At 39.4% G+C, this 13,892-nt stretch overlaps 1 protein-coding gene across 1 annotated transcript in view; it reads right to left on the bottom strand.

The window, feature by feature from the left end:
* The window catches only part of LOC113026354 (copine-8-like), an 85,627-nt gene extending 73,383 nt beyond the window's left edge, over positions 1–12,244 (bottom strand). Inside the window, exon 1 of the mRNA XM_026175045.1 lies at positions 11,937–12,244. Within this exon, the coding sequence (XP_026030830.1) occupies positions 11,937–12,019 (83 nt within the window). The 5' untranslated portion in view covers positions 12,020–12,244. The remainder of the gene's footprint in view (positions 1–11,936) is intronic.
* Positions 12,245–13,892: the final 1,648 nt, after the last annotated feature.

The raw sequence follows: 13,892 nt of genomic DNA, 5'->3' as shown, positions 1-13,892 counted from the left end.
CTGGACTGGGACAAAAAATCGGCCCGGGCATTTTGACTAGAGACCGGCCCACCAGGTATTAAAGCCATAAAGCCTTTGAATGAAAACAAATGCTGTTGTGACAGTGATGTACAGTCTTGTCGGTATATGTATGATTTTTATACATTTTACGTCAGATAAAAACTTTGATTGTAAGCTTCAGATAATTATTTAATAAAAACCAGACATTTTAAATGAGAATAAGAAAGTATTTCTTTGTGCCCCCCTTCCCTGTTAATGCCCTACATGAACCCCTGGCAACATCTTGCTAGACCCACCCCTGCACAGTTACCAGCTGTCAGCTACTTAGAAAAGGATCCTGGTGTTATTTGTCTCTCAGAAACAGTTCACAACTTCCCTTCAACTCATTCATGTTAACTAAAAGGTAAACCTGTTTCTCCATCACAGCTCTGATGATTCAGTAAGGACATCTCCTGGTTTCATCTTCATGTTTCCCTCTCATCACATATCCAAACCAACATCATGACCAGCAGCTTTTACAGCTGTGGCTCCAGCAAACATCAGCTGATACTAAAGTAATATTAAATAAATTCTAACAACAGTTGATCAAGCTTAAACGTGCTGTTGTTGTTTAGCGCAACATCTGCTGGTTTCCTCTTTCTGGCGCAAAGTGGGCGATAAACAAACAAGAGAGAAAAGCCGATCAGCTGATCATTGATCAGTTTCATGATTGAAGTAGCAACAGGAGAGGGAGAGAGAGAGAATGAGAGAAGAAGAGGCAGCTGTGCGGCTTAAAGATGCAGAAAAACTCCAGCTTTGTGTCGTTTTCATTGTAGCTGAAGTCCGGGACAAACTGTGTTCCTTTTCGGCTCAATATGAAACACGTAATATTTTCTCTGAATACCAGACGATTCCGTTTTTTACAGGACAGTCGGCAACTCTACTAACTAACCTTATGAATAAAATAAAGTTCACTATCAATAACATCAAAGCACCCACCCAGCTGTATAGAAACTCTGTCATGCTAGCTAGTACGCAGTATAAGTTATTGTAACTGACGGTAAAAAGTCAGCACAACGAAAATAAACTCCACCTAAACTTGGTTTATATCTGACCCAGACAGACTGCAGGTCTTAACTTCTTACCTGAAGTTCAGTTCACCTGACACTCGGCGGCTGCCTCGGGGCTCTCCTCCTGCCTCCCCTTTCTCTCATCCACCTGCTGGCCTCCACCACTTGCTAATGTTACTGAATCTGTGGAAGCTCCGCCACAGCCACCACCAAACAACTGAGTTATTTTTACACACCGACCAGCATTTGGCCAATCCACCACCTTTCATTGTTTATACCGTTACAAAAAAAATAAAAAAAAATCATCGGCCCATGAAAACGAAAAATCACCATCGGCCCACCGAGCAAATGCCGGATGGCCAGTCCAGCTATGGTCGTGCCATCAGTTAACCCTTCGCGTGCCAGCTGTGGCACGCATGCCTAGGGTTGCCGACCCCTGTCTTAAAGTCAGATACCATGCAACTGTGGAGTGGGTGGTTACTTTTACAGCGTAACCTCACGCAAGCACACGAGCTTGACATCTGCCTTCCAAGAGTGTGGAGTGTTGTTCGGAGCAGCAGCAGTCGTCTGCAGAGCCGTAACATCAGTTAATGAAGAAGTTCCCACGAAAGATGCTGTAACCAACAGCACAAGCTGCTAGGAGGATAACTCCAGATCAATACAGTCAATCGAAGCTACAGAGATTACTCGGCTGGTTTGATCAGTTTAGCCTTGAAACACCTGAGAAACTCTCTTAACTATGAACGATTTTCTCAGATTCTGAGTGGGAGGGGGGTTTGTATCTTCAAGGGAAACTGATGTTCACCCAATAATGAACCACGAGAGTCCTGCTTTACGAAAAGAAGCCACAATTTGAGTAGTCTGTGTTAGTTGTATGACATAATTACAATAATAGGTGTTAAAGAAATTATGTAAAATTTGAAACTGTAACTATGGTGTTGCATTGTCATAGTTTAAATATTTATGTGAACTACAAAGTTCCATCCATCCTCTTCTTCTTCTGATGTTAAATCATATAAGAGGAAAATTCCCCTCAGGTGAACATACAATGCTTTGGAACAATGACATTCCTCTTATCTTTGCTATGAAACGATTTCTTCTTCATATGTTTTCAGTGCAGGCAACTGGGGACAAAAGTCCGATTTCTTGTTATGTTCAAAAGTCAAACGATTATTAGTTATTATATAGTAATAGGGTTATAAATGAAATTAATGCCTTTAAAAAAAGCTCTTCTGGTACAAAATTCCCTTGTTGTGTGCTTCATTATTAATATTTTAAATGTTGAGCTACCACTAAAGAGAACGCTTTTTACAAACTAAAGATTAGTAAGTCTCACAATACTTTCACTTTAAGCTCCTATTGTTACAGAAGGAGATTTTTAATGGCTATTATAAAGCAAGCAAAGCATATTTTGCTTGCTACGAATGATAAATCCTCTATAATGACCATCCTTAAGGATCCCAGAGTTTGTTTGCACAACCTATGGGCCATAGCTACACTTGAGTGCGGTGGATCATAGAAGGAGCAAAATAAAAGGTGAGATTTTTATAGAGCTTCGGTGTAGGCAGGATGTCAGGCCAGACAGGTGGGTAAGAAAAACAGTTTAATATGGACCCAGACTTTTCAAACAAACTATTTTCTCTCTCTGTTCAAAGGTGGAACCTAAATTCAGATGACAAATTGATCCAGTATTAAACAAGAGTGTTATAGATGATAGATGGAAGATACAATTAACCTATGACTTATGAGTCTGAAGAACATGGTCAATGCTCTTATTAATGTCTTTTAGTGAAAGTACAGTTTCTCTAATGGTGAGAAACTGATTTTTGGGGGGTCAAAGATAACAGTCTTTTTAATGCAATTAGAAGGTGGCATTTATATCTCCAATGAGGCGGCTTCAAACCAGCTTCAGTCCAGTAATAATGCAGGAATGTTGCTACCACAATCCAATATGCGTGCATTCCTGCTGTGGACTTTTGTAAGCTGAACTATGCATTTCAACTGGTTCCCTTGTCATTTATGACAAGATATAATAGAATAGCTGCTGCCATGACAGCACCCTACTTAAAAAAGATGGTTACATTTTTGATCAAAGTCCTGGTAAATTTCCTTCGAGTGAAGGTCAGAACCTATGTGGCAGGTACTACAAAGATTTATGCCTTCAAGTTCTTGTGAATCTGCTGTGAAATGTCAAGTTTTATGTCCTCTCAGGTACGATTTGTACTTTTGTTTTTGTGTTTTTTAAAGCCCAAAGATTCCAGCAGTTTAATCAGGAGCTAAACATTAATCTGAGGTTATATGTTAATTGTACTGACATTTTTTATAGGCTGCACCAGAACCTCTAAATGTCATTTGCATAATTACATTACACACATGCTACATCATATTCTATTTTTAGCCCATATATTTTTGATAATAGCTTATGATGAATCTGCCAAAGAATCTGTATTCAAGCGACTGAATCGGGTCATTCGGTGCACTTAGCAACACTTGTTTCTAAGACTGGTCGAGAAAGAGTATCCGTTTTTGTGAAGAGCTCCGCCGATTTGTTGAATAACCATTGAGACAATCAACGGAATATTAATGTGCAATCATTTTAAGGATTATAGGTCATTTTTAAGCAAAAATACCAAAATATTCAGACCCAGCTGAGGATGCCACTGTGAGGACTGATTTTCTGTTTTCCTGTTTCAAAGTAAACTGAAACCTTTTCAGGTTTTTGAATAGACTTTTTGACAAAAAATAAAATAAATACAATAATTGATAAATTATTGATATATGCAGCTACATTGATTGCAGTTTTGTTTTTTTTATCCGATTCTTTATTTTTTTCCTAAGTGTGACCTGCCAACACCAATTTTCTTCCGAGAAACTAGAATTGACAGAAAATACAAGCAAAAAAACTTTTCTACAATGCAAAATTTTGTTTTCATAATAAAAGAAATGAAATTTTACAGTTTTCTTTCAGGATCTTTTCTCACTGAAAATAAACATGAAAATAGAAATAATTACAAATAGAAATAATTAAATGAAAATGAGTTGCTTCTCACCTTTACTTGACATTTTTAACTAAAACAGGCTCATGCTTATATAACAAAACAAATTTCAGTGTTACTAACATGATTTTTAATTGCTTTTATTGCTTCCCCAGATAACACGACATCGACCTTTTTCTCCACAATGTTTCCTCAAACAAGCTTTTTGATCTTTTTCATACCCAGACTCTCGTCTTGCGGCTGGCTCTGAGCTCTGGACAGCTTTAGCTTTAGTCTGTTTGCATTTATTAGCCCTGTTCAGCGGGGCGAGGGTGGCATAAGTGTCTGATTAGGTTTGTTATTATAAAGATTTTGTGATGGCTCTCCTGCAAACGCTGTGTCGTCATTTACAGTGAGGAACTCCCACGACATAACAACATGTTAGCTTGTGGCGATAAGCATTTGTGCGACTGCATGTTGCACAAACATGAATGGGTCCAAGTCACAATTAGACAGATGTGAGGTTGGCCAATCGGTCATAGAGCCATCAGGGAATTCTGAAAACCCAACAGTTCCAGTCCCTGGCCAGTTAATGGCGACATCTCTAGTTTTTTGTCTTATTTGGTCTGTGATCACCGATCTGGTCATCCTCTTCATCGCTGCCATAATCTTTTTATCATCTAAGAACAAAGAGACAGTCATACACGCACTTTAACAACGCAGTCCATAGATACAGGTGCATATCTGTATATTATCTGAAGAGGACTTTTAATGGATTTTAGCAATAAATACCATATAATGTATTTAATATTTAAAGCCTGGAAGTAATGCTTCTTAGAACTTAGAATACTGCATAAATCTGCATAAAAATCCTCTATTGCGCTCAGTAGAAAGGCATCAAATACTGGACACTAATCAACATGATGTCTTCAAATCTGTCCACAGCAATCACGCAGATGCAGGAAAGTGGCTGTGGAAAAGATGAAAGCAGAGGAACAAAGGTGGGGGGAGGGAGGGGGATGGTTAGTAATGTGATGGAGGCATGTCGGCTCTCAGAGGTAACCAGGTAAAGCTGGTTACCTCTGAGAGCCGACAGCTGTCTGGTGCCTTCATTAGACCAAATGACTGCTTCAGAAAACTCATTAATGCAGCCACCCAGCACGACCCTTCCTGCGTTTAGGACTCGCCACCTGAGACCAACTTGATCTGTTGGCTTTGTGCTCTTTGCTCCCTAAATCCTTCACAATTTAGGTGGAACGGAGCAAAGAAACAAGGTAAAGCAGGATGAAGTGAAGCAGAGGGGAAACATGACATTAGCTTAGCCGGATTTCATTTCATTTAGCTTCATTAGAGTTTTATTTGAACTAAAGATTTAATAGTAATTCTTTAGAGCTAACTAGCAATCAGTGGATCTAAGCAGCAATTAAGAGGAAACAACAGTAGTGGAAATGTATGCAATAACGGGTACTGAAACAAAAAGTACAAAACATGATCAATTACATAAACTGTAACGAAGGAATTTTAGCACCTCATTATACAGTAAGAGTGTGCACAGCCACAAAGAGCTTTGCTGCTTTGAAAATACTCCCCCTCATGACAACACTTTCTTTGTTGTTTTTAATCATTTTAGCCCTGTGATTAGATTGTGAAACAATGTGCAAATAACCTGTGAGAGTTGGAGATCCTGCTACTGTGTGCAGTTCTTTTATAATGGAAAAAGCTTTATTGGTTATACAAAAAAGCTACAAAAAAACCCCATATTGATCTTTCTATTTCTTCATGTGATACTATTTGCTTATTGCTTACTAAGTCCTGGGCTTTTAGTCTGTATTTGAATCAGTTTTTTTCAGACATTTTTTGGACTTTGAAAATTGTAATTACTGTATAGTAAACACATTCCATTTGATCTGATGTTATTTGAAGTGGGCAAGCTATAATTTTACGCAACTTTTCATTGTTAAGTAAACTAAATGGTGATTATACAAAGTAGAATACAGTGTAGTCACACCACTGACATTTAGATATCTATGATATTTCCTGGGTAAATGAACATTATAATGCATAACTAAACAATGAAGACCAGCGCTTCTGTTTTCTCTGGTAGCTTTTCCCAGTTTGTGAAAACCACAGAACATTCATATCCTAGCAGGCAGCTGAAGCCCCTATCCGGTCCTTAAGTGATGACGTGGCGAATCCTATTTCCGGGCCTAAAGTAGTCTGCGTTTAATATGGCTTTTGTGTTGTTAACATGTTTAATGCTATGTATTTTCTTCTATTTAATCTCAAAAGGCTCCTAAAACAGTCAGTGATCACTGTTGACCTTCCTCGGCTTTTATTACCGCTAATCATTTATTTAAGCTCAGTTTTTAAAACCTTAGGATGTAACTACAGCCCAGCCCATGCAGCAGTATATGAATGACTAACCTCGTATTGTGGATGGATTATCTCAGTTGTTCTCCTGGCTGAAGTTTGGTCCTTTTACAGCATCCTGCCATGCGATTACATTTGTTCCTGACCACCGAGAACACTCACGTTAACTTTTATCCAGTGGAAAAAAAGTTAGCTTGTTTATATTATGCTAACATAGCTGTGTCGCTAGCGGTCACGTAGCACATCATTATATACCAGCTAGCCAAACTTCAGTAACCCTACAAACGTCACTGCTGTTTAGTTTTCTGTCTTCATATATGTTGGAAGTGATAACAGAGCTGTACGTTTTAATTTGTTTCCAAAACCCCGCAGTCAGGACATGCTATATTGTATTTAGATAGAAGCTAGCGAGCTAACTTCCTGCTAACTTCTAACTCTGTTAAATGTCATAAATTTCGTTTTCATGGATGCCTGGATGTTATACTCAATTGTTACACCTGGTAGAGCAGAACGCTGATCATTTTATTAAAGATGAAAGACTTTAGACAGTTTTTCAACGCTCAGTAATGCCATAGTGATCGTTTGATATATGGACCAGCAGCAGAGTTTAGGCCCAGACACGGCTAGTGACGTCAAACTTAACGACCGGATTGATCTTCAGCAGCAATGTCGCTGCTATCTTGTACTTTGTGGCTACTGTGTACCTTTTTGGTCCTGTTTTATTTTACTATCAAAGTTGAAAGATGGTATATTGATACAAAATAAATTGGCCTTTTTCATTTTGTATATGTCAAGGTCAAATTATACATTTTTTATCTTATGTAATTGAAATGTTTTAATATTTTTAACTTGTTTCTTAGGTGCTTTGCTGCAATCTCAAAATGTCTAAATAATATTTCAACGACGTAAAGCATTTTGTATGTTAGCTCTAATCATTAGCCCCAACTGGTTAACAGGTAATTCACAGTCAAACCAGTCAGCTTCATTTCTACCGGACCAAATGATTTTAATTTATCCTCGTCTAATTTCTTTAACCAGCCCCAATCAGCTGTGCTACACAAAGATCAAGCTCCACTGTTACCAGACAAATAAACGTGTCATCTTTTAGTTTGCTAAATGAGCCTCACTACAGCCATGCTTTCTTTCTTGTAATTACAGAGGAGTTTAAATTGTTGGCAGAACACAGCACCAGTTGGAGATCTCTGCAGACTCCACAGCGAGAGCACCAACCACAATTTATCTTCAGAGACTGTACCATTCTGAGCCTTCCGGTGAAGGAGTCATTATCTAGCTTTAAAGCCTCAATGTGTAAAATGCTGGTGTGATTACATGTTTATGTATGTGGAAAATGAGACAGTCGTACTGAAGAAAAATAGCGCAGCGTGTTCTTTGCTTTCACATCATTCTTCTCAGGCTCCTGGGGTGAGAGTGGTAGTGAAAGCTACTGTTATTTGAGTACCAGTACCAGAAATTGCTTCTTTTTAAAGCATACACAGAGGCTTTAAAGGGGACCTGCTGTACTTTTCTCTGTTTTCTGTCATACAGCTACTGTTACTATGGTGGATGTTGATATTAAATACAACATTTAAAATAATGGATTCAGCATAAAAGAAATCCCTGTCAGCCAAAAGTTTAAGTTTCAAACTGTTTCACACATTTTGTTCTATTGTTGCCTCTTTATGATGTTGGTGACACTGGAAATTCCTAATATGGTCATTTCAGACACAGAGCTCCTGCTGTAAGCAGAGAAGCTCCACCCTCCTGCTATTTCAAACCTGTTTGCGAGAGGCAGCCAATCAGATGATTGCACTTTCATCAGGTGCTGAGTAATCTTGAACTGTGCTTCCCAATGACATTAAATTTACTGGAGAAAAAACAACAACACTATTTCACTTCTCATAAAAGCCAGAGAAACCTAGTTATTTTTGTTTTAAGCCATTTGTATTTAGAACTAAAACAAAAGAAATCTAAGAAACCTGCACGCTATAGTTTCCTTCCCTGCTCCACTAACTCTTTCTGTCTCTTTCTTCACCTTCCTCGTGGAAAGTGCAACATCAGCTGTGACACATCGACCAGCCTCTCAGCAGGTCGGCGTCCGGCTTCAATACAGCTACACAGAGCACGTCAATTCTTCAAAGGGATACACTTCGGAGCTTTTGTGCCCAAAGGTCATGACTATCTCTCCGCTGTGGACCACTCAGATCACAAGACAGCCGAGCTGACGCGAACACCAACATCATTCCCTACAAACACTTCCCAAAACGCCCAACTGTCTGCAAGGTTCATTTGCCTGTGCAGCTCTACAGACTCGCCACGCTCACTGTCTACTGTCCACGCACAGAATTAAACTCCACTGACTTGTGTTTGTGTCATCAAGGCCTCGTGATCATGAGTGAGGAAACTCAGGCAAATGGCTGTGCGGGGGTTTTCTTCTCACTAACACACCATATTTGTCTTGAGTTAATCAATCTGTCACTTCTGCTGCTTCACTGCACATGTGACGGGTCCGGAGACGGTTTGGATTTATTGAGTGAGGGAGCTTTCACTCAGCGACGGACTCTATCTGGGCTGAATGCTTCAGTAGCTTCGTCAACACAAAAGTGGGAAAATCACACTCTCCACAAGCTGAGGACTGGTAAATTTTGTTTTGGTGTGGCTATTAATGGTTTCACCTCAGGCAGATCAAAAAGCTAAAGCATGTTTGTTCTGTCAAAAAAAAAATGAACTAGTACAGTGAATTATTGGACTAGATTTTCACACGAAAGATGCATTTAACAGCCAATATCCACTTAACCAAAAAACAAACAAAAACAGTAAAACAATATTAAGCTATAACCTGATTCAGATAGGTGTTCTGTTCTTGATTTCTGCCACAGTCCAATATAAGGCAGCTGCTCAGAGAACCAGACAAAATGCATGCGTTCATCCAAGGAATCTGTCTCTGTAGGTTTTTTTCCCCCTGTTTTAAAATCAACATAGAAGAAAACCAAGCTAAAACGGTGTCAAAATGATGTAGTATATCAAACTTTGGTAAAAGAAAATGCCAGGACTGCCAGTTTGGTGTACAACAATGAAGCAGTGCAGTAATCCTACAATGCAGGACTTGGCTTTTTTCTTTGACACACACGACACTAAAACTGAATCTATTTTTGATTTTGGTCGTCAGTCCTAAAAATTCGTTTAACGCTCCAATGAGACAGTGGTGAAATTTTGCAATTAGGAAAAAACATAACAGCAAATGCCTACATGAAACTGCAAGTGTTGTTAGTGCCCCGAACCAAAGGTGGTGCAGTTTAATGCGTCACCATTGCACAGCTTTTTTAGGATAATTTTTGTGCTGGTTGTGAACTGCAAAGCTTGTACATCCCAACACTATACACGACTGGCTCCCTGGAAGCTTTACTCATTTTGTCAAAGGTGACTTGTGTATTTTGTCTATCATTTGGCTCCACAAGCTTGAAAGCTTGTGGTGACAGAAACAATGCATTACCTAATGCCTCTGTCACTCAAAGTGCCTTTGCAAGCATTAAAGAAATGTCACTGCAGTTTGTCCATTTTCCATCCATGCCATTTTCTATAACTGCTCGCTCCTTTTCACGGTCAGGAATATGCATAAGGAAAAGCACATAAATTATGTTTGCATGAATAAAAAGAGCTTTTTATAAGAATGCGGAGATGAGTCATAATTTGCGGGAGCTTTTCTTTTATGATGCCATTTTTTCCCCTTAAAACAAACAAACAAACAAACAAACACATACATAATCAAACACAAAATATCTTCACAAGTTCAGATCTCAAAATCATGAAGTTCATTACCAAGCTGACTTGCTGTGCAAAGCTTTTATCTTAGAACTAAAACAGCAACAGAAGCTCCATCTGCATAAACAGCTGGCAGATTTTAGGTCAGCGGGAATTTAAATGAGTCCAAAGTCTTTGTTCTTCTGTTCATTAAAAGTCTCAAATAAGGTTTACAAGAATTAAAGTTTTGCAGTGAAATAAAGATTTAAAGACTACATGATCTCAGCCTGAACATAGACCTGAACGACCGACTAAATCAAATAAAATGTTTTATGACATGCCCTGAATTCCTTGTCACTTATCTTACTCTTATACAGCATTATGATATTGAAAAGTTGTTTGGGGCGTGACTGCCTCTTCAGTTTAGGGGCAAACAAACCAGGATAACTAAAAATCCCCAGATTGTGTCAAAACACGTTACTGATTTTACACATTCAGACGACAAACTGAAGAAGAGAAAATGGATGCACCCCCCCCCCCCCCCCCCCACACACACACACACACACACACACACCTGAAAAGTTACCAAATGAACCTTTGATCATAATAAAAAGAAATTAAAAATTCAGCTTCAATTCAGCACTGATCGTGTTGAATTGATTGATTGATTCTTTTTAATTCATGCTTCAAAGGAGGCTTAAACGATTTAGCGCTTATGCAGATTGTTTTATTATGTAAATCTTCAGTCACATTCTGCTCCATTTTAAAGATTCTGTGATGTGTGAATCATAAGCTTTGCTTTGATTGGACACTTTACACAGTGGGCTTTACCATCCACTGCATTAGCACACTGTACTGTAGATCTTTGTAGTTCACTAAACATTCAATTCTATCAACATAAAATTACTCGCTGATCTATATTTCAATTTAAAAAAAACTTTTGTCATTGAAGAGCACATGCTGCTTTTCATTGCGTCATGGGATTTAAAATGTGTCTTCTTGGCTTTTAAAAAAATCCAAGAGCTCAAAACCCATGATGACACCTTACTTTCTCAACTTTAAAATTTCATTGAATCTAAATTTAATCCTAATCTTCTCAACAATCCTGACAGTCCTGCTGAGAGACCCCAGATGATACACGGAGAGCAGAAATGATTGGATGGATAGAGTGACAGATATAGCATATTTCATATCATTACAAACAGCAAATCCTTCCACGTAAGAAGCAGCAGCCTGAAAATGGTCGGTGTGTTTTTAAAAGCTGACTGGACGTGTCCACTGTAGTAAAACTGCCACAGCGCGAATCAAACAGCCTGCTCCAGCATCCTCCACCCGTCCTCCCTGCAGGAAATTCCCACATGAAATAAATATTTCGTAAGGATGATGACGTGGTGAGGTGGTCACTTTGTTTCGGCGCAAACATAAATTTCTGCAGCTCTGCGTGTGGCAGCTTCACTCGGAAACGTGACAGCAGTGTAAAGACATGTCAACTCTGACCTCCATCCGGCGCTCATCCACAGGAAAACTACTGGCAACAGACGCGCAAGAAAACGTGCCTTCCTGCACAAATCCAATATATAATCATTCACCTGCCACTGCTCTCGTATAAAGAGAAAAGTGGCGTGACTCCACACCGCACTGTACAAACAAATCAAATTGAAACAACGAGCGCAAAGCGAGTTTGTGCTGGGTTTATTCCCTACTATGCAGCCTGCACGGAACTCCCGGGCAGATATCACAGTGAAAGGAATATTTATTGTTTTGTACATCTCAACGCAGTGAAGCAAAAGTGGTCAGCACTCACCTGCACGAGACCGTCAGTTCAACTTTGGTGGCAGGTATCGAAGCGGTGAAGGGGTCCGCGTCCCCAATAAACGCCATATTCATCGCTGCTTGGTCGGTCACAGTGCGTCCCCTACCCCCAGCGCTGTAACGGCGGCATGTGAAAAAGCGGTGTAAAAGAAATAGAAGGGGGGGAAACCTCGCAATGGATGCTCAGTGAGCCGTTTGCTTCCTGGAAGAACCAAACACCAGAGAGCGACAGAGAGAAAAGCACACGGACGCAGACCTGCAGCGTGCCACAGTCGGGTCTCTGTGCGGCTCTGTGCTCCGGAGGAGAGAGGACAGTGTGAAGGGGCGGGAAGACACACATATACAAACACACCACACACACACAAAGTGGGAGTCCACAGCTATTTGTGAGGACCAAAAAGAAGGATCGTTTCTATTTAGAGGTGAGTGCAGGGTTATGTGTAAAGCTCTGTTTTGGTTTGAAATTGCAGTACTCGGGAAACTATCATCTTTAAAGGTCTGGAATCGATAAAACATGTTAAATAAAATCAGTTACACCCAAGACAGTCAGGACTTCAGCACAGCAAAGCCTCAATGTGTGCATCCTGCTCAGAATAACAAAAAATGGGTCACAGAGAGGCAGCCATCAGATTCTATAAAAGATAACCAATCAGTGATGTCAAGTTAGTTCAGGCTGGCTGGTTATGGCAAATTTGGGTTATAGGTGGAGGCTTGTTTGTGTTTGTGTGTGGACAGCACAGGGAAAGAAATCCAGCTCTCAGAGGGCCAGACCTGTTCAGTTTTTGGTCCATGGTAAGCCTAATTTACTTTGAGGCATATAGGAGTTTAATGGAAGCTATGTTCAGCCTTGCAGAAGAGCATGGCCTTTGGGTTTGAAATACATATTGATTTATGAGAATGTGTCTGTACGAGTGGACGGTGAGCTTCACCAGTTAAACATCTCTTATCTCAGCAGTAGCCTGACAGTACTTTGTTTGGTAATGCCTATATGAGTGAGATTTAGATACTCAAGTAATCATTTGACCAATACAAAATCTTGCAAAAATCCAGTTTTCCACATTTAGGGAGTAATGAATTCTAAAAAAAAAAAATGGCAAAAAAGAAAAGAAAACATTTAAATTGGCAGCATTCACACTGAATTATTAAGGATTATTCATAAGACTACAAAAGTGACTTATCCCCATGGGTGGGAGAAAATGTCAGGGTTTGAGTTGGATTAAAAAGTAGTGGAAAGAAATGTGACTTAAATACTGCAATAACTTATTCAAACTTTTAAATGCTCACAGCAGGCATCAGCCAGACATAAAGAAACAAGTAATTATGGAATAATCAGGCCATGCCTGGGTTATTTTTCTTTTTAACTTTAAGTTGTACAACATCCTCTAATCTATGGCCACGTGGAGTGAGCTGCTACCTTCAACAACAGTCAAATTAAAGAAAAGCTTAGTAGATTGTGATTGGGCAGTGTTAAAAGGTGGCACACTGAAAGCCAGATGACTAAAACCACCTGAGCACAACAAACTCAATTAACCAGCCCAGCATGAACCTTGGAGCTAAAAATGGGCATATATGTCAGCTCCAATTAGTCTGAAGAAGCAGACAGAAAGTTCATGCAGCCGTTTAAACACCTTTTAATTTCCCAAATAAAGAGCCGGGAGTTTGGATTGGGTCGGCATCTCTCTAACACGGATGTTACAGCTCCCCTAAGTAGGTCTTATACAGTAAAATACTTTTATTCCTTATACTAATATTCCAAGACTAGTGCAGTTAGGTGTACGTAAATGTGCTCTAGGCTAATAATTCAGGTCACTGATAATGAGGCCGAGACTCATAAGCCCTCATATTGTATATGGTCTCATTAGACATTTAGACATTTTTTTGCAAACAATAAAATATGTTGTACTGTAACAAAATCCAAAAGGGAAATAATTAACACTGCAATATTCCT

The sequence above is a fragment of the Astatotilapia calliptera genome, chromosome 7 (genome assembly GCF_900246225.1).
Source record: "Astatotilapia calliptera chromosome 7, fAstCal1.2, whole genome shotgun sequence".
NCBI lineage: Eukaryota > Metazoa > Chordata > Actinopteri > Cichliformes > Cichlidae > Astatotilapia > Astatotilapia calliptera.
The sequence above is the reverse complement of the archived record's forward strand: the minus strand, read 5'-3'. Positions and strand labels throughout refer to the sequence as shown.